Raw genomic sequence first — 18,855 nt, 5'->3', positions numbered from 1 at the left:
CCCATGTGGCCTTGCGCGCGTGGCCGACGGCGCCCCGCCCCCTGAGCGCGCCTGCGACCGGAAGCGCCGCTGGGAACCTTCCACCGCCGCGTCGCGGGAGGCCCGGCCCTCGACCCCGCCCTCGGAGGCCGCCCCCAAAACTGCAAGTTCTAACCGCTCACGCGCCCCAGGCGCCGCCCCGGCTCGGACCGGGAGTTTCCGGAAGGCCACGCTGCCGTGCAGTCTGCGATCCGAGTCCGCTGGCTGCGGTAGGAGATGAAGAGCCGCGAGCCGAGGGACCGCCCGCGGGGTCTCCTTACTCGCCGAGCGACCGGTACCCACAGTGACACCGCAGTCGGCCGCGTGGTGGGACAGACGAACGAGACTCTTCACGTCCGGAATGCTTGATCGCCGCCCGTGTGAGATCTGCAACCTGTATCTACTTCCGCCGCCGCGGAATATTAACCTCGTAACGTTTTACCCCCGGGTGAAGGAGAGTGCTCGGGTACCACCTGCCGCGTACGGCCCCCACCTTAAATCCACCTGCGGAGCCTGGTCGGAGTCCATCAATACAATGTGGTCCTATGCTCCGATGCTAAACTCTAGAACTAAAGGCAGATCAAGACACAGGCTTTGCCTTCTTCAATCTCTGTCTTTTGGTCTTTCCGTGATTTGACTTAGAAGGGGTGTGAAGGACACTGTTGAAGTCAGGATTAGTTCTAGATGATACATAACGTCCTCTCGGCCGTTTGAATTTGGTAAGGCTGTGTCCCGTTTCCACAGAGGAAATCAGGTAGTCAGTAGTAGGATCAGGATTTGAACCTTGATCCAGTCTTCCAAGTTCCTGATTGTTTGAAGCAAAACTCCATGTTTTTTCTTAAGTTTGGGGCTACATGTATGCATCCAGAAGGTGAGAAAAGGGGAAGTAACTCCTCCCCCTCATCTGGTGGGAACACTCACCAGTTGACCTGGGGTCTTCATTATGGGTTCTGGGGCGTTAAAGAATGCAGAAAGTATTTGTGTTTTTTTGTTTTTTGTTTTGTTTTGTTTTGTTTTTAGAAAAACCTAGGACAGCATTGTTAGCACTGAATGAATGTTGGCTAAATATATTTAGAGATAGAATTGCATAGCCTATTTTAAAACCTGTTGCTTTTTTCATTCAGTGCTTGGATTCTGGGGGTGAATCTCCCATTTCCATCACCAGTGACTTCCCCAGCCCTGGTCTGGTGACAGAAACCCTGTAGTCCATGACTGTTCTGCTTATTCCATCTCTGGCTTCAAGAATGTCATGCTTTCTTCAGTCATCCGTAGAGATATTTCTCCTAAATCTCTCCTTCCATGACTTTCCTTCTATCAGGTCTCAGATTTTGTCTTCTATACCAGTTGTATCCCAACCAGTACCTTAGAGAAGGGGTGATGTTGTGGCACAAAGCACAGGCTGTTAATAGTTGGTGCCTCCAGATGAAAAGTATATGAATGTTCGTGTTACTATGTTTCAACTTTTTGTAGGTTTGAAATGTTTCAAAACAAAAAGGGGGAGGGCAGGAACATGAGTTTTAGGGAGCAAGAGACCTGGCCGTTGCTAAAGCCCCTGACTAGCTGTGATACTTGGGCAAGCTTCCTAACCTCTCTCAGCCTGGTTTCTGCCTCTATGAAATGAGAGTAATAAAGTATCTCCCTTGTAAGTTGTGTGTTGAAAATGAAATAAGGCAATGTATATAAACTGTCCAGCTGAGTTTCTGGCAACTGAAAAGGAGCCAGTTGTCATTCTCTAACCACCTCAAATCTGCAGGGCTGAGATAAACATTCTTGCCCCCATCTCCCTGCTTCCAAGTATTCAAGCCCCCAGTCCTTCTAGCTAAACAAAGATGTCTGGCAGCTATTTCCAAGGCCACGTAATAACATTGATGCCCTGCCTCAACCCTCCTTTCAGTCACATTGCCCAGAAACTTTTCTTCCTACCATTTGGCCAACTCTGAGCCTTGTCGTGGCCAAATAGCTCTCTAATTGGGGACGTCCCCTCACCTGTCCCTTTCCTACCACCTTCCTTTAAACTGCATCCATAAGCCATCATGCTGTCCCCAGACTCATGGCTTGAGCTGTAGAGCTGCACATCTTATGGATGGTTCCACTCATTTGAGAACCTTTCAACTCAAAGCATCATTTTTACATGACACCAGAAGTGCTCCTGGCAGGACACCGCCTTGCACGGTTTCCACGGGTTCCTACTTTCTGTGATATTTCTTAAATAGATTGCACTGTGACCCTTGTGACTTTTGATCTCCAGGACTTGTCTTTTCACACGTACTGTTACACCTTGCCTTTTTCAGAGGCTCCTGGGTGGGTCAGTCAGTTAAACGTCTGCCTTTGGCTTAGGTCATGATTCCCGGCTCAGGTCATGATTCTCAGTTCTGGAATCCTGATCGGTTCTGGAATCCTGATGGTGGGCTTCAGGCTCCCTGCTTAGCAGGGAGTCTGCTTGTCCCTGGCCCTCTGACCCTCCCCCTACTCATGTTCTCTCTCACTCTCTCTCAAATACATAAATAAAATCCTTTAAAAAAAAAAACTTCCGTTCTTCAGACTCTCACCTTTCATCATGGCCCTTTGACCTAATCATCCTAAATATTTCATCATTTCTGAACATGCCTTGGCCCTTCAAGAGATGATTGACCTTTTCACATTGTTATTGCTTCTATACATGCCCTTCCCTGTTTTTTTACCTAGCAAATTCTCCCATCCTCTGTACTACAGCTCAATGTCACCTGTCTAGGAAGCTTTCCCGTTCTCTTCAAGCTATTCATTTCTTCCCTGTGCTCCCACCATGCTTGATACATCTCTCTCTCCCCCTAGACTCTGAGCTATTATAGGACAGGAACTGTTTCTTATTCATCTTTTGTCCCTAGTACCAACCTAATGCCTAGCTTATGGTAAGTGTTGATAAATATTTATTGAATGAATGAGTTCATTTTGCATTCATCTTCAGGTCATCCTTACATATAATAATGGTCCACTGAGGGCTCTTTAGAGCTCAGAGCTGGGCATCAAGAAACTGTTGAGATTCTCTATTTGTAAGTCATGATAGGCCCACTGAAACTGTGCTTATTTTATGAGAGATTCTTTTCCAACCTAAAATTTCCAGAGTGTTTCCAAGTGTGAAATCATATTGTTTGACATTTGTTGCCTTATTGTGCTTGGGAACTGATCAGACTTCTCAATAGGGCAGTATAGGGTATGGCCCAGCACATTACCAACAACTGCTCTCATGTGTCCACCTAGGAGCACCACTCTTTTTTCCTCCTTCTGCCTTAACACACCAGATCATATCGCAGATGCATATTCATCAGTTTGGCAGGGCCACTAAGGGTGAAGATTCCATCTGTCAGCTGATGTTCACCTTGCCTTGCCTTTAAAACCAAGCACCTGCAGTGTTCAACAAACAGGTGCTACCTGGCTTAATTTCAGCTCAACATGTGTTTAGGTTTCCTGCAGCTACCTGGTTGTTACATATGCCTGGCCCAGGGGAGCTGGGTAGCACGGAAATGCACCTGCTGGTGATGGTCTGATGTAGAAGTGCAAGGACACTGACCAGAAGACAGATTTCTATGTATGAGTCTAAACTCGGTCATGACCTAGAAGACTAAATGGTGGTGATTAAGGGCATCTGAGCTCCAAGTCTGACTTTAATGCAATTTGTCTTATCTGATATTGGAAGTTATGTAATTTTTTAAAAAAGATTTTATTTATTCATGAGAGACACACAGAGAAGCGGAGACATAGACAGAGGGAGAAGCAGACTCTATGCAAGGAGCCTGAAGTGGGACTTGATCCCAGGACTCCAGGATCACACCCTGAGCCAAAGTCAGACACCCAACCACTGAGCCACCCAGGCATCCCAAGAAGTTATGTAATTTTTTTCTCTTAGTTTCTCCACTTGTACAGTAGAGGGAATTATAGAACCGTCTTATAAGTTGTGGGAATTTAGTGAAATGATTTTATTTTTATTTTTTATTTTTTTATTTTTTTAGTGAAATGATTTTAAAGTACTTAGCACAGGCTTAACCAAATTGGGACTCTCAGAATATGAAAGCTGACCTTTGACCTTTTTGGAAATAGGGAGTTTCAATGCCAAAGTGGCCCACTGGTCAGCATCCTAAACTGTCTTCTAAAATCAGATATAAAGGGAAGGGCTGCCAAGCCTCTCTCCTCACTAAGATCTCGGACATTATAAATATTCTCTGTGCAACACTCAAACTTCACATGTTATTTCTCAACATTTCTTAATATTTGCTAAGCCCATGAATTCACTGCTTAGAACACTAATGCTGAGCTAGCCCTCGGAGATCATCTCATCCAACCCATCACAAGCTGACAAGTGGCAGAGCTAGAGCCAGAACCAGGTTTCCAGATGTGATGGCCTTCCTCTTTCCAATATACTTTGCTGCCCCTCCCAGAGTCATAATCTCAGACATTCAGCCATGTTTTCCCTCAGTCTTAGGGTTCCTGAGGCCACAGTCTTCCCTTCTAAGTAGCCAGCACCTCCATGATGGGGGGCCCACATCCAGCTCTTTATGAGGCTAGGACACATGGGCCATCACCCAGGGCCCCAGTGGTAATCACAGCCAAAGCTTCACTTGCCCTCAACAGACCCACCCCTACCTAGACTTTGGAGAACACTGAATTTTAAAGACAATTTAGATGACTTTCCACTGTCCTGCTCTGGTTCTCATTTTCCAGATAAAGAAACAGGCTCCTAGAAGTGCGATAACAAGCTCAATCTCATAAGGCTATCCAATCTTCAATTTCAAGCTAGGTGTCTGTGGCTGCAGTGAAGTGCTTATAGTTAGATCTGCATTTATAAATATGGTTGCCATGAGGCTCAGATGAGCTCATGGAGGTGAAACTGCCAATAGAAGAACCACCTAAGGGAAGAGGCCATCTTACTCATTTTTGCATCACCAGTGCCTGGCACATTGTTGGTAATCAATACACTTAAAAAAAAAATAAATCCATGAATGCATATATTATAAATTAATGAATGAATTTAAAAAATGAGCCACTTAGCAGAGGTGCCTGGAACACAAGAGGTATTGAATAAATGCTCCTTTCCCTCCCTTGCTCTGGAAGGTGGCAGCCAGGCCCTTAGTCTCTGTGCCTGGTACTTGGTAGGCCTTGATGAGTGCATGTGGTGGGATAAGTGACTCCCAGGAGTTCTGAGCCTTCAAGGCCATGGGGAAATGCATGTCTTCTCAGCCATAAGCAGAAGCAAGTGCTCAGAGCTCCAGGTAATGGCATGTACCTTGGCCAGGGCTTCCCTCCACTGCAGGATAAGGGCCACTCATCTTCCAAGCTGACCTCGGCCCAGTTGTGAGCCAGACTTGGTGTTAGGCCTGGCTGCATGCACCAGTGGAGGTCAGAGGCAAATCCTTCCAGGTGTAGAACAGCCAGTGATGGGGATATGACCACCCAAGGAGGTATTCCCCCCAGCCAAACTTGACGTCATTCCATTCCTCCATCCTGCCTCTCCTCTGTCTTCTTGGAGTTTCATATCTTAGTTCCCTGTATCTGGTATCTGGTGACTGAGTATCTAGAAGAGTGGCCTGGAATATAGTAGGTGCTAAATAAATACTGGTGGAATGAGTAAATGAATAAACGAAAACAAGACTGAAGGAAGAGACAGTCTGGCTGATGTGTGTCTATTTATTGGCACAGGGTCCTATAGGGCCAACACCCCTCCATCCCCACCCTCTTCCCTGTAAAAATAAACTCTGTCCTTCTCTCTCCCTGCTCTATTCGCTTTTCTGCTTGGGTCAGGGAGGCCCAGTCCAGCCCCTATGACTTGTGCCCCAAGACACAAGAACCAGCATCCCCTATACATACACACCATACATACTTCCCCTCTGAGCCCAGGGAAACTGGGAGGCAGCAGGTGGCCTCGTAAAGGCTCTCAGGCTTCTACTAACAGCTGAGCACAGCTGGTCTATCAGTGGGGGTTGGCAGCAGTATTGGGAGAAGCAGCATAAGGAGCATGGGTTGGGGGTAGCCCCTGAGAGTGGAGCTGAAAGGAGCTGAGTCCACTCCCAAGTGCGCACTGAGTGGGCCTCAGGGAGAAGTATGGGAGGCACACCACCCAGGCCCTGTGTGGTCCAAATGCAGCAGGTACAGCAGGCCCCGAGGCCACCAAGTCACATGATCTAAGAGGCACACTCCTTTCTGTGGGAGCTGGTGCCCCTCTCCCCTCCCAGCCTCTTCCAGACAGGGTGACATGGAAGGATGTCACAGTGAATGGTGGGGGCTCTGCTGGAGGTAGGGGTACCCCCAAAGCAGAGGCACAATGTGGTGTTTGAGGAAGGATCGGGACTTGTATCACCTATGGTGTGGAGGGGCCAGACCCAGCCCAGCTGGCATGTGCCCTCTCTAAACCTGGACCGAACAGCCCTGCTGGGCGAGCTGCCCCAGGCCTTGGCAACAGCAAGCTATTTCTCCCCAACCCCAGGTCTACCACACCTCACACAGCTGCCCTGGGTTCATGGGGGAGCCGACAGGGCAGCCGAAGTGTCGCAGGAAGTCCCGGGAGTTGGAGAGAGTGCCCAGCACGCGGAAGCGGGCGGGGCTGTGGGGGTCAGTCACCAGCCCCTCGTGAGAGCTCTCGGGTGTGCGGACTGAGCACCACACCTGCGGGCCAGGACAGACATGGGGACACATGGTGTCTAGCACAGGCAGGGCCACAGAGTTGGCTGCAGCAGAGCCATCCCAGGGACGCAAACCACCACAACCCCAGCCCCTTGGCTGAAGAGACCTCCAGGATACAGCCAGCATCTCATCTACAACCCCTTGTTATCAGCACCAAGGGAGGGAAACGTGCCCGCCCTCCCAAATTCCCAGAGCTGCCCTGGCCACTGGGTTGCCCAGGATGGGTGGATCTGAGGGGAAGAACCTCGGCCCCCAGAGGCTGCTTGCGGTAGTGCAAAGTACCCCAAGGAGATCTCGCCTTAGTCCCTGCTCTGCCACTTACTTTCTTTCTGGGCATCCCTGGATGAGCCACTTTCTCCCCAAGCTTTAGTCACTTCCTCCAAAGCCACCTCAGAGGAACATGGTGGGGATCAATCCCGCACCCTACCCGCTGCCCCTCAAGCAGGGCAGCCCCACCCTTCGGGGTCTGCAAAAGCCTCCTGGAGAGTTCTTCCTCAGGCCTTCTTGCATGCTTTCTTGAGCCCCAGCCTCGAAGCTCTGGGCACCAGACCTTCCCAAACCTCCTTCCGCACCCCAACTTCAGTCCCATTTCTCAGTTGCTTTCCTGCATGCCCCAGACTTCTAATGACCTGCCCAGGATGGAGCAGGAAAGGGGCAGGCCCCAGATCTCCTAGGAGGGCAGTACCTGGGCAAATCCCACAAAGAAGAGCTGGTGATTGGTGAGCCCCACGGCTGGCAGCTGCTGCTCTTCCCCATGCTTGCTCAGCCATGCTTTGTAAGCCTGGGGTCAGGCACAGGGGTGGCAAGTCCATCAGGGGTTGCCCACCACCTCCACCCACTGCCCACCCCACCCCTCCCCGAGGGCAGGCGAGCCTCAGCCCCTGGATCCCAGCCGGGCCACTCACGTTATAGGCAGCCTTCAGCCCCCCGTTGTCAGCGATGTTCTCCCCCAGCGTCTGGCGCCCATTGAGCCTCTCCCCGTTGACCTGGTACTGGCTGTACTGTTCCTCCATGCAAGCTGTGTGATTCCGGAAGGCTGCCAGGGACTCATTCTGCCACCAGGGCCGCAGGTTCCCTTCCTTGTCATATTCGCGACCTGAGGAGAACTAACTTTTGCACCTCCCCAAGACTCAAGCAGCCTTCCAGCAGCCTGAGTCCACAGACTCCAGGGTCCCTGTGACCTGCTCCCAATATTCCAAGGCTTTGCAAGAACTACTGGGAATTCTAGGCTGGAGGGGGCAACTCCATGGGCCTCTACCTTGGTCATCAAACGCATGTGTCAACTCATGGCCCATCACCACGCCGATTCCACCAAAGTTCAGGGCCCTGGTAGGTGAGGAATGCTGCATGAGGACATGGTGGGGGAACTTCTGGATCCCACCTCCAGCCCTGTGCCCAGCTTCTCCACAGGCCCAGGCCCAGCACCCAACCCCTCCTACTTCAGACACACTTGGGGTGGTTACGAGTGTAGAAGGGGGCCTGCAAGATGCCGGCAGGGAAGACAATTTCATTCTTGGTTGGAAGGTAGTAGGCATTCACTGTCTGGGGGGTCATGCTCCACCTGGGAGAACAAGAGGAAGAGGCTGAAGCTCCTGATTCTCTTGATGCCCCTCCCACCCCAGCTGCTCTGACCTACCTCCTGCAAAGACCTTGGGCTTCTGGTTTGAGATGTCTTGCCCCCCCTTCCCCAGCCCTGGAAATCACCCCTACCTCTCCTGCTGCCCCAAGTGTCTAGCCCTCCATGCTCACTGGTCCCGGCTGGGAGGCTTGCGGAGCTGGTCAGCCATCACCTTAGCAGAGAAATTGTACAAATTCAACATGTTCTGGAAGAAGGAATCTTCAGAGACTTCGTACTGTGGGAATGGTGGGAAGCAGAAAGCAAGCAAGACAACATGTTGGAGGAGAGAATAGCCCCAGTTTGGTTACTAATTAGCACCTCTCTGAGCCTTAGTTTTCCTCAACTGCAAAGAGGAGTGAATATTAGTTAATAATAGTCGCCATACTTAAAGACTATTTATGTTGCAGGTGCTTTATTGTTTTACATCCTGCCTCCTTCTAGGCTCACGACAACTCTATGAGGTTGGTACTAATAGGATCTCCATTTTATAAATGAAGACACTGAGGCCCAGAGAAGTTATATAACTCGTCCAAGGTTACACAGGTAGGTCGGAGTAGAAAGAGGATTTGTGAACACTGCATTCTACTGCTGCCTAGCCTGCAACCTGGCACAGAGCCAGCAAGTGAACAGCATCAGTTGCCTGCACTTGCCTCTGAAAGGAGCCAACAAGCACCTCCTCCCCCCAGGGCTTGAGCTCCAATTACTCAGCTGAGAACAGCCCCCTCCCACCCCACGACAGGGATGAAGTTCAGCACTGGTGAGGACAGGTACTCACCCCATCATAAACATCATCCAGCTCTTTGGGATCCAGGATGAAGTCCGGGAAACCAATCATATCATATATAGCATCTGCCTGAAGAGACCAGGCTAAGTAAGGGTTTCCCTGCTCTGGCTCCCCCCAAAAAACTGTATCCTCCATCCCCACCTGAAGATGGCGCCCCAACCCTGGCCATGGCTCACTTTCTCCTTGGCTGCCTGGCGGGTCTTCTCATCCATCCAAACCAGCTGCCCCAGGGCTTCCTCAAAGGCATTCCGGATCTCACTGATCATCCCTTCAGCCTGGGAGGAAGGGGGTGCAAATTGGCCTCCCACTTGCACTGATGCATTTTTTTTCTCCCCACGCACCCTAGTACCCCACCCCTGTCCTTCCAGGGGAGCATGCAGGAGGGCCCAGACTTCAAATGAGGCTGCGTCTTGGGAAGGTGAGAAGGAAACACCATTTGTGAAGGTGCTGAGATGGTGGGTGGCTTTTTTTCTAATTAATCAAAAAATTTAAATTGACAATAATTGAATTAATAGAATTTAATATAGTGTGTTGAATTTTATCTGATTATGGAAGGAAGGCATCAATAGCAGAAGATTTGGGAAATTGAGAAGAGGTGGGGATCCCTGGGTGGCTCAGCGGTTTAGCACCACCTTCCCCCCAGGGCTGATGCTGGAGTCCTGGGATCGAGTCCCACATCAGAATCCCTGCGTGCGTGGAGCCTGCTTCTCCCTCTGCCTGTGTTTCTGCCTCTCTCTCTTCTCTCTCTCTCTCTCTGTCTCTGTCTCTCATGAATAAATAAATAAAAAATCTTTAAAAAGAAAAAAGGGAAGAGGTGAAGAAGGAAACAGACCACGCACGTATAATCCCATCACTCAGAGATAACTCCTTTTAACATTCTGATTATCTATTTTGAGTGTCTTTCCCTGACTGGATATACATACAGAACATGGAATTACATTGTGCAACATAAGATATATCTTGTAAACTACTTTTTTTTTCACTTAAAAATATATCATGAGTTTTAGGCTGCCTCATAATCCTCCCTAACCACAATCTTTCTTCTAGTCCCTATGATTAGACGTTTAAGCTGTTTTCATTTCCACCTATTATAAACCACACTGCAAGAAACATCCTTGCAGATAATACTTTAAGCATATTCGTTAGCATCTCCTAATAAGTAAATCTTGTTTTCCTAATTTTTTTTTTAAAGAGAAGAGATCTTTTTTTTTTTTTTTAATTTTTATTTATTTATGATAGTCACAGAGAGAGAAAGAGAGAGAGGCAGAGACACAGGCAGAGGGAGAAGCAGGCTCCATGCACCGGAAGCCCGATGTGGGATTCGATCCCGGGTCTCCAGGATCGTGCCCTGGGCCAAAGGCAGGCGCCAAACCGCTGCGCCACCCAGGGATCCCCTCTTGTTTTCCTAATTCTATAAGCAACATAAACTCATTGTCGAACATTTGGAAAATACAGAGAAATGTAAAGGACAAAATGCCACCCAAAAAGTAATTACTGTTCATTTATTGATGAATTTCCTTTCAGTTCTTCCCCCTCACTTCTTGTACACATGAATGAACAGTGGATTTTAACTAAAACAAGGAGTAGGGTTGGAAGAACTTTGAAAACTCACAATTTCCTTGCTTTGCCGATCGAACGTGGCCTTCACAAAGAGGGAGCCCAAAGCGAAGCCAAGTGCGTCGTCCGTGTTGGAGATGCAGGTCTGCCACCTTGGCATGCAGGACTGTAAGGGACAAAGAGCCAGGCCTCCCAGAGATAGCTCTGTTCTCCAGTCTGAGGGCCTTTCTCTTCTCTGGGGCCAGCCCTCTCGGCTCTGAGCAATGGAAACCTGAGTTTCAGGTGCTGTCGTCTCTCCCGTAGACTCCAGAGAAGATAAAGGGCAAAACTGAAAAGTGTACCAACTCCAGCAGCAAAACACCAGGAGGAACATGTGTGCTCCCCACTCTGTGCTCAGTGCTCTTCTCCTCTTAAGTTTCTAAGAGGCCCACTGGGGTCCAGAAGTTTTTTTGCTCAGCTCCATATCCCAGTCTTATAACCAATCAATCCCCTGCGCCAGAAACCCACAGGTCACTAGCTTCCTCCATTTCCCTACCCCCACATTCAATCTATCACCATGTCTACTACCTCGACCTCTTGGTCCTCTCTCTGTCCATCCCTCCACTACTTTCTTGCCCTCAACACTAACATTTCTGGCCCAAAGATTGCAGTCACCTCATAACTAGACACTCTGACTTCATTCTCATCCCCCTCCCCTGCCGCTCCCCTCTATCTTCCATTTAGCTGCCGGAAAGATCATCCAATACATAAATCTAATTGGGTTATTCTGCTTAAAATCATCCGATGGTTCCCCATTATTGAAAGAATCAAGGCCCGATTTCTTAACAGAGCATTCCGGTCCCTTCATGGACTGCCCCAGGCTGACCTCACCACCCTCGGCCTCTCAGGTGGCCTGTTCTCCAGCTCATAACAGAACATATGCAAACCTATGGTGTTCCTGGCCTCTGGGAATTTGCACATGCTGTTCTTTCTACCTAGAATGCTCTTTTCCCTTGCTCCCTTGGTAAACTAATTCTTCAAATGTCACCTCTTCATAAAAGACAGTCCTGATGCCTGTCCCTCTCCTAAGTAGGGTGTACTATATCCTTTACTCTGTTCTGTAGCACAAAGGTCTTTCACACAACGTGAGCCCTTATCACCCTGAAACACAATGTTTGTATACATCTCCTAAACTTACTGGGGCATCTTGAAACTAAGAACTACATTTACTCATCTTCTTAACCATCACTGTCAAAGCTGAGTGCCTTTGCATATGATGCACTGGTGCCCCACTTTCATCAGCCCAGTCCTAAAGACACCCTGCAAGCTATTCTTATTTCATACACCAGGAAACGGAGTGTCAGAGAGGTGACACACCCAAGATCCCAGAGGCCAATAAATGGAGGACTTGGAATTACAACCCGAGTCATCTTGATTCCTACACCTTTGTTCCACACTCTACCATGAGGCAAATGGTGTTTGACACACAGTAGGTGTGCAGCACCAGCTAGGCTGTATGGAAGGCGGGGACAGAATCAGAAATCCCACCTTCTTGGTGCCATAGAGAGTCTCCAGCAGTTTCTCCTGTGCAGATTCAAAGCGGTGGTCCAGGCTTGAGGTTGTCTTCTGTACCAGATTCCAAATCAGGTAATTGTTCAGGACACTGGCATCCAGACCAGAACATAAGGAAAGGGCAGGTGGGGTACCACTTCCACCCCAAACCTGCTCCACAAATGCGGAGGCAACAGAAGTCCTGAGAGGCATATATAGGAGCTGTCCCAGAATCCCTCTCTCTCTCACCCTGGGACCACACACCTGCCTGCAGAAGTCAGTTTGGAGCAAGGTGTGGGAATAAAGAGCTTAAGTGGGGCCCCTGAAGGCGCAGGCTAGGGGAATAGCCTGCAAACATTCTCTTTTGATGTTTGGTAGGTCCAGGACCTTGTCAAATGCTGCTCTGTGTTTGATTGTGCCAGTACCCCATGCCCGGTCCCTGCCTGGACTTGCGTGGAGCTCTGAGCCCCACCTCCCACACTTTGGGCTCTCCCCAACCTTGGCTCTGTGTGGTTGATGAGCTCTGACACCTGCTGCAAATAATCCGTTCCATACACCACCACAGGTTCAGAGTCACCCAGCTCCAGCGGTGACAACAAGAAAGACAGAAACTCCAGCCAGTCCACAGAGGGTGCCAGGGCCTACAACAACAACAACAACAACAACAACAACAACAACAACAAAATCTCAAGCCTCCTTGCCTGCCCGCCTGGCTTCCAGCAGACCCTTCCCCCATTGATATACGGAAGCCTGGGAGCCCTTCCCATTGCCATGGTAACATCTACAAGAAGCTTGGTAGCCTCTTCCTGCAATAAATCCTTTTCCAGGCCTGAGTGCTCCTCAATCTGGGAGCCCAATCATTTATTATACAAGAAAAAAATATCCTATGTAATATTCAGCTGGGGCACAGATACTAAAATATTTTTACAACAGTTGATAAAACACTCCCTCGAAGGATGCCTGGGTGGCTCAGTGGTTGAGCATCTGCCTTTGGCTCAGGGCATGATCCTGGATTCCCGGGATTGAGTCCCACATAGGGCTCCTTGCATGGAGCCTGATTCTCTTCCCTCTGCCTGTGTCTCTGCCTCTCTTTCTGTGTCTCTCACGAATAAATAAATAAAATCTTAAAAAAAAAAAAAAAAAACAAAACACTCCCTTGACCCCATCCAGAGTCCCTACATAACTGGTCTCTCCTTCAGAACCCCCCTCACCCAACCTCTCCATAATCCAACTAAAGGGTTGATTCCTGGCACAGTAGGGCCCTCTAGGAGATGCTTCCAAATTTCCTTTGATTGTTTTGTGGACATCTTGTGCAAATTGTTAGAGAGTTTTAACATAATCCCTCTATTCATCCCCAAGCAACATAAAAGGGGACCAAGGAATGGCCTACTGAGAGGTGATCTAAAATGGATAGTGACAGTGCAGCTGGAAAGCTCAGAAAAGCAAGCAAATGAGGAAAGGATTGGCTGCCTTGGGAAGACAGCAGGAAGGAAAGCTGGGAGGTCTGCTCCAGGGGCCGTCCCCCCCAGTTGTCTCTGTTCCCCCACTTGCCCCACCTGCAGCTCTGCAATGTTCATCTTATGATAGATCTTCTCCTCATCGCGCCTCTGGTCCTGGGGCACTGTGATGTTGGCCAGTTGTATCTCCAGCTCCAGCACCTGCCGCATCTGCTCCCGTGTGGAGGTTGGCCGTCCACCCAGCAACATCCCCAGCTCCTCCATGTAGTCAAGGTAGGCGGTAAGCACCTGTCAAGGCCCTGAGTCATCCTCAGAGCCCAGCAACAGATCCTGCCCGAGGCTGAGAGGGTCTGTTCTGGCCCCCACCTCTGCTTACCATCTCTTCTGCTGACCCTCCTCCCAGAAACTTTCTTGAACAATCCTGTTTTGTTCCTGTCATACTGCCACCATCTGCTTGGATCTTGTTTATTTATTTGTATACTTATTATCATCTATTTCCTCAAGGAGAAGGTAAGTTCAAGAGAGCACTCTTCTAAGTTACAGCAGCTTATTCACCCCTCCACCACTAAGGGCTAGAATGAGGCCTCGCACAGAACAGGCACCTTGTAAATATTTGTCCTATAGATGGACCTGCTTCCCACACGGCTTTGCCTTCTCATTTCCTAAAGCCCTTCTATTTTTTCAGCATCTCAGTGATCACATGCCTTCACTTAACAGCTGAGTGGACCCCATGGGGAATTTAGTCCACGGTGGCTTTAATGGCCTTCTGTCTCCCATCCAGCCAGGCCTCAACCTTGCTGCTTTCTCAGCTCCCTTCTAGTCTCTAAGGAGGAGGAAAGTGCAAAAAAGAAATACATAATGACCACATGTATACACATGTATCCGGCTCTGCTGGGGCTCTACAGGTAATGCAGCTTTCTTCCCTCTCGCAGCGACTCCATAAAGTGGGTATTCATCTCATTTCACAGATGAGGAAAGAAGCTTGAGAAGGCTACATGATTTGGCTCATATCACAAATGAGCAAATGGTAGAGTCCAAATATGGCTCAGGCCTGGCAGTTGCAGGACTGAGGCTCCAGGACTACATGGATCCAGTGCAAACTCATGTTGCTTCGGCCTCTGCTGACACTTGAGCTCAAGTGACATAGGGGTTGCTTTCTCTGTTCTCCACTGTAGTCTCAGGCTCTAGCACAGCATCTGGCACATAGTAGGTGCTCAACAAATATTTGTTGAATGAAGGGATGAGAACCTGCAGACAGCCCCTCAGCACTGCTTGGCACCAGCTCCCTGTGGCCCTCCTCCCAGGGATCACTATTCACTCTGGCCCTGAAGCCCCACCCTGGGCTCCCTTAATCATCAAAGGCCATTTCCTCTTCTACTCTATACCTCACTTACCCTTTCTCTCCCTACCTTTAGCTGAAGACTTATACTGAGGCTTTCCTGAACCCTGTTTTACTCCTGTGTAAACCTTTTATGCTACAGCTTCCCTTAGATGCTGGCACAGACTTCCTGCTTGAGACAACCGGCAACACACTGAGAGCTGAATTAAAGCTTTCTCCTACTGATTCCCAATCGTTGAGCCATGTGGTTTTCTCCTACTTTCTCAAAATTCTCTCCTCTCCTGACTCAGGTGATGCTAAACCACACATCTGTTCAGGCCACTCCTTTTCGGATAAATGCTAAATCTGATCCACAGTGTTCACGCACACTATGAATCTATATACCTGTCCAGAAGGACTTGGCCCACCCACTCCCCTCTCCCCCCTCTCTGGTCCCTCAATGGGTTATATGCTTTCCTACCTCAGAGTGTTTGCATAAGTTCTTCCCTTTGCCTGAACTCTCTCCCTTCATGGCAGCCTGCCCTTATCCTAGGACTAGGCTGGTTCCCTGTGACACTCAGTCTTGGGATGCTGTACTTCTCCTCTGTGACAGTCCCAGGATAACTGTACACAGTGCCACTTCATGTCTTCTCTCCCACTTAGAGGGCAAAGGCAATCAATGTCTTGTTTACCACATGCCTGGAGGAGGGCCTGGTTGAGGAATGCTCAGTGTTTGAGAACCAAAGAAAGGATAAAGGACTGTCCCAGTTGTTTTACTCGATGGCTGCCTACCTCACTGGCTCTCTTCCTCCCACTGCCCTTAAAATTCAGGGCTCTCCTTCTTCCCCTTCTGTATTCTTCCTCTGCCTCTCACTTCTCCTAAGCCTTTGCCTGCGTTTTTAAAGAGATGCCCCACAAGCCCTCGGCTCCCTCCAGGCTCATCCTCAAGACTCTACCCAGCTTCCACAACTGCCTGCTGACCTCCTCAGGTACCTCACAATCACACATCCAAAATGAGTGGTTCCCACTACCTAAGTGTCTTCATAAGCTTGTATCTACCCACTCCCCCAAATAAGCACCATAGGAGGTAAATGTCATGATCCTCATTTTACAGATTAACAAACAGTTTCAATTTGCATGGAACTGCAGGGCTAGGATAAAAACCAAGGTCTGACCCCCAAACCTGCCCTTTTCCTGTGATGTCACACTGTCTCCTCCTCCCCAACGTGCTCTGAGCTGATTCTTCCTATGGGCATCCCTGGTTCTCCAAAGACTCCTTCAACTCACTGTCACTCAGACTTACAGTCTCTTCTGTCTTTATCCCTTCCTTCTTCTATTCCTCTCTTTGAATACCCCAGTTACCCCACAACTCACAATTTACACTTGATTATATCTCTTGCATCCCTCTGCCACTTCCCACATCCAGGCCCTAACAGACTCAGAGCCTAGAGTACTACTGACTCTCAACTCCTCTGCAGGCTCCCTCACTTGCATCAACTTGTCACACCAAGCACTGCTTACTGGGCTGCTCTCTTCCTGCTCTGGAGCATGCAACAGCTCTTGGGGGCCTCTACAATAAACTCAGTATGGCATTCCAGGTCCCCTCCACAGCTAACTCTTACCCACCTGTCCAGCTTCTCATCTACTTTGAGCTCCACATTTTGCCAAACTGGACCCCTTCTCATGGTCCAAATATAACTTAGCTTTTCCTTCTTCAAGATTTTATTTAAACTCTTCTCATTACCCCGCAAGGCCTCACCCACTCTTAGATATTCTAGAGTGCCCTGCTCAGATGCAATCTCATTAGGAAACCTCCAACTACCTGAGTCTTTCCTGAGGCCTAAAGATCCCTCTTTTGAGCCTGTTCTCAGCTATCTTGGTCCATGAACCCATCTACACTGAAAGCTCTGTGTGGCAGTGGTTCTGAAGGTACATCTCAGAATTCCCCCATTGCACATGGCACACAATAGGCGCCTATAAAATGTTGTCCTAGAAGAATAAGGGCAAGGAATGAAAGAAGGGAAGAGGGAATATAAGGAAAGAAAGAAAGGAGAGAGAGAAACAAAGGAGGGAGAGAAAGAAAGCTGGAAGGGAGGGGGGAAGGAAAGGAGGGAAGAGTGAAGGAAGAAAGAAGGAAGGAAGGAAGGAAGGAAGGAAGGAAGGAAGGAAGGAAGGAAGGAAGGAAGGGCAGTTGGCTCACTAGGTGACAGGACAGGCTCACCTTCCCCACAATGACCCTGGGCAAAGGGAAAAGTAAACAAGTATCAGCACAGCCCAACAGAGAGGTGGGGTTGGGTGTTCTGAGAATGCTCCTTACTTTTTCATTGGCGGTCCTGTTTAGGTAGTAGTCTCGAGAGGGGAGAAAGAGCCCAGATTGGTCCACCTGCAATAGCAAGTCAAGGAAGTGAGCCTTCCCCCAACACACACTTGGACTTTCGGACAGGGGTGGTGGCTGGAGCCACCCCAGCCTGCCTGTCATAGGGGAGGAGAGTCTGGGCTCAGCAAATGGTCAATAAGTCCCTCCCAACCCTTCTCCAAACTGGTACCTGGATAACATTGCTGTTAGAGCTCTTAGAGTCGGCACTGACATAGACAGTGAAGAAGGGAGTAGCTCTGTAGGTCCCTGCTACTGCCTTCAGCACTTCCATGAAGTTGTCCTGGTCCCAGGGTCCGGTAATGTTCCAACCACCAATCTGAGTAGAGACCATAGTGGAAACTATGGCAACAGGGGCCACATCCTCTCCCAAGACCTATCCTGACCTCCCCCAGGGGTCCTACCTTGTCAATGAGGTCTCGCAGTGGCTGGGCTCCCAGTTCCTCGATACGCTCCACCTGCAGGCAGGAGAGGTAGAAACGCTGTGTCTTCCGCTCAGCTTCACTGGTAGAGTTGAAGGTGGTGTTTTCTGTGGGGTAGAACACAGGTCCAGTTGGTAACTATGCTAACTGCCAAAAGGGGTCCTGGGCCTTCGCTTGGTCCCTCTCCTTGCCCTGCTACGGGGCAGTCCTCCTAATGTAGACCCAGGAAGATCATCTGAACAACAAAGAATGACTTCCTCTCCCCTGTCCATGGAAACCCTCAAAGATCTCTAAGCACTACAGACTCCCTCAGGCCCACAACACCTCAACAGTGATCCAAGCAGAGTGCAGAGTGGAGTCCCTTCATTATATACTCAGAAGTCTGTCCCCTCGAACCCATCTCCACCTCTCAGGATCCCCCTGCTCTCTGCATCGCCTGCCCCAGGAGTGTTTGTGGTCATCCACTTGTTCATTCAGTCGTGGATATTTACTGAAGATCTAAATGCAAAGCCCTGTTCCAGGCATGACATTGACTTGGCACAATGCCTCCCTGACAGCCCCACTCACCAAGCAGGTGCTTCAGTATGGCCTGGTTTTGGTCCCAGAGGCTGTTGAAGGTGTTCCAACGAGAACGCCCATCGGGCAGAGGATTTCTCTGAATCCAGCCACCACAGGAAAACTGGTAAAAGTCCTCACAGGGACTCACCCCGCGGTCCAGGGACTCCAGAATCTTTCCAGCTACTCGAATGCAGGCCTCTGTGAGGCAGGTGTTGTGGGATGGGTCTGTGGCAGGGGACACGGAGTGGGGGGTGGGGTTGGGAGGCTGTCATTGGGTCTGAGAGAAGCAAATGCTTTGGGAAGGGCCATGACAATAAGAAGATTGGGAGGAGAGAGAAAAGCTGGGGGGAAGACTGGCCAAACCAGAGAAAATCTTAGTGGCCCTGGAGCCCCCAGAGCCCCCACGGCTTGGAGGACTGGTGCTACCTACCCCCGTGGTACTGGACCCCCAGAGCCACCAAGCAGCCCAGTAGCAGTGCAGCCAGCAGTAGAGAGACAGCGGCTAAGACCAGCTCCAGTTGGGTGTGGGAGCCCAAGAAGTCTCTTGTCCTCTTCCGGAATCCCACCT

At 49.6% G+C, this 18,855-nt stretch overlaps 1 protein-coding gene and 1 long non-coding RNA gene across 10 annotated transcripts in view; one reads left to right on the top strand and one right to left on the bottom strand.

Annotated features, from left to right (window-relative positions):
• Positions 1–19: 19 nt before the first annotated feature.
• LOC125754290 (uncharacterized) lies at positions 20–5,655 on the top strand. The gene is made up of 2 exons (XR_007408088.1): positions 20–737; positions 1,143–5,655. It is a non-coding gene; the product is annotated as an uncharacterized LOC125754290 (long non-coding RNA).
• Positions 5,656–5,658: 3 nt separating this feature from the next.
• Positions 5,659–18,855, bottom strand: part of ECE2 (endothelin converting enzyme 2) — a 32,958-nt gene continuing 19,761 nt past the window's right edge. For 5 of the 9 annotated variants that reach the window (XM_049105671.1, XM_049105672.1, XM_025451395.3 and 2 more), the window contains 17 exons: positions 18,718–18,853; positions 18,297–18,512; positions 17,712–17,836; positions 17,480–17,626; positions 17,251–17,316; positions 13,715–13,903; positions 12,657–12,799; positions 12,156–12,270; positions 10,684–10,884; positions 9,248–9,346; positions 9,063–9,140; positions 8,419–8,522; positions 8,120–8,230; positions 7,928–7,995; positions 7,575–7,765; positions 7,355–7,450; positions 5,659–6,651 (listed from right to left, as the gene is read on the bottom strand). In XM_049105671.1, coding sequence (XP_048961628.1) covers positions 6,475–6,651; positions 7,355–7,450; positions 7,575–7,765; positions 7,928–7,995; positions 8,120–8,230; positions 8,419–8,522; positions 9,063–9,140; positions 9,248–9,346; positions 10,684–10,884; positions 12,156–12,270; positions 12,657–12,799; positions 13,715–13,903; positions 17,251–17,316; positions 17,480–17,626; positions 17,712–17,836; positions 18,297–18,512; positions 18,718–18,853 — 2,262 coding nt within the window. In that variant the 3' untranslated portion in view covers positions 5,659–6,474. The remainder of the gene's footprint in view (positions 6,652–7,354; positions 7,451–7,574; positions 7,766–7,927; positions 7,996–8,119; positions 8,231–8,418; positions 8,523–9,062; positions 9,141–9,247; positions 9,347–10,683; positions 10,885–12,155; positions 12,271–12,656; positions 12,800–13,714; positions 13,904–17,250; positions 17,317–17,479; positions 17,627–17,711; positions 17,837–18,296; positions 18,513–18,717; positions 18,854–18,855) is intronic. The other 4 variants (XM_025451401.3, XM_025451399.3, XM_025451398.3 and 1 more) reach the window with 2 other exon arrangements.

Source organism: Canis lupus, chromosome 34 (assembly GCF_003254725.2).
Source record: "Canis lupus dingo isolate Sandy chromosome 34, ASM325472v2, whole genome shotgun sequence".
Classification (NCBI taxonomy): Eukaryota; Metazoa; Chordata; class Mammalia; order Carnivora; family Canidae; genus Canis; species Canis lupus.
This window is presented reverse-complemented; position numbering and strand designations above follow the sequence as displayed.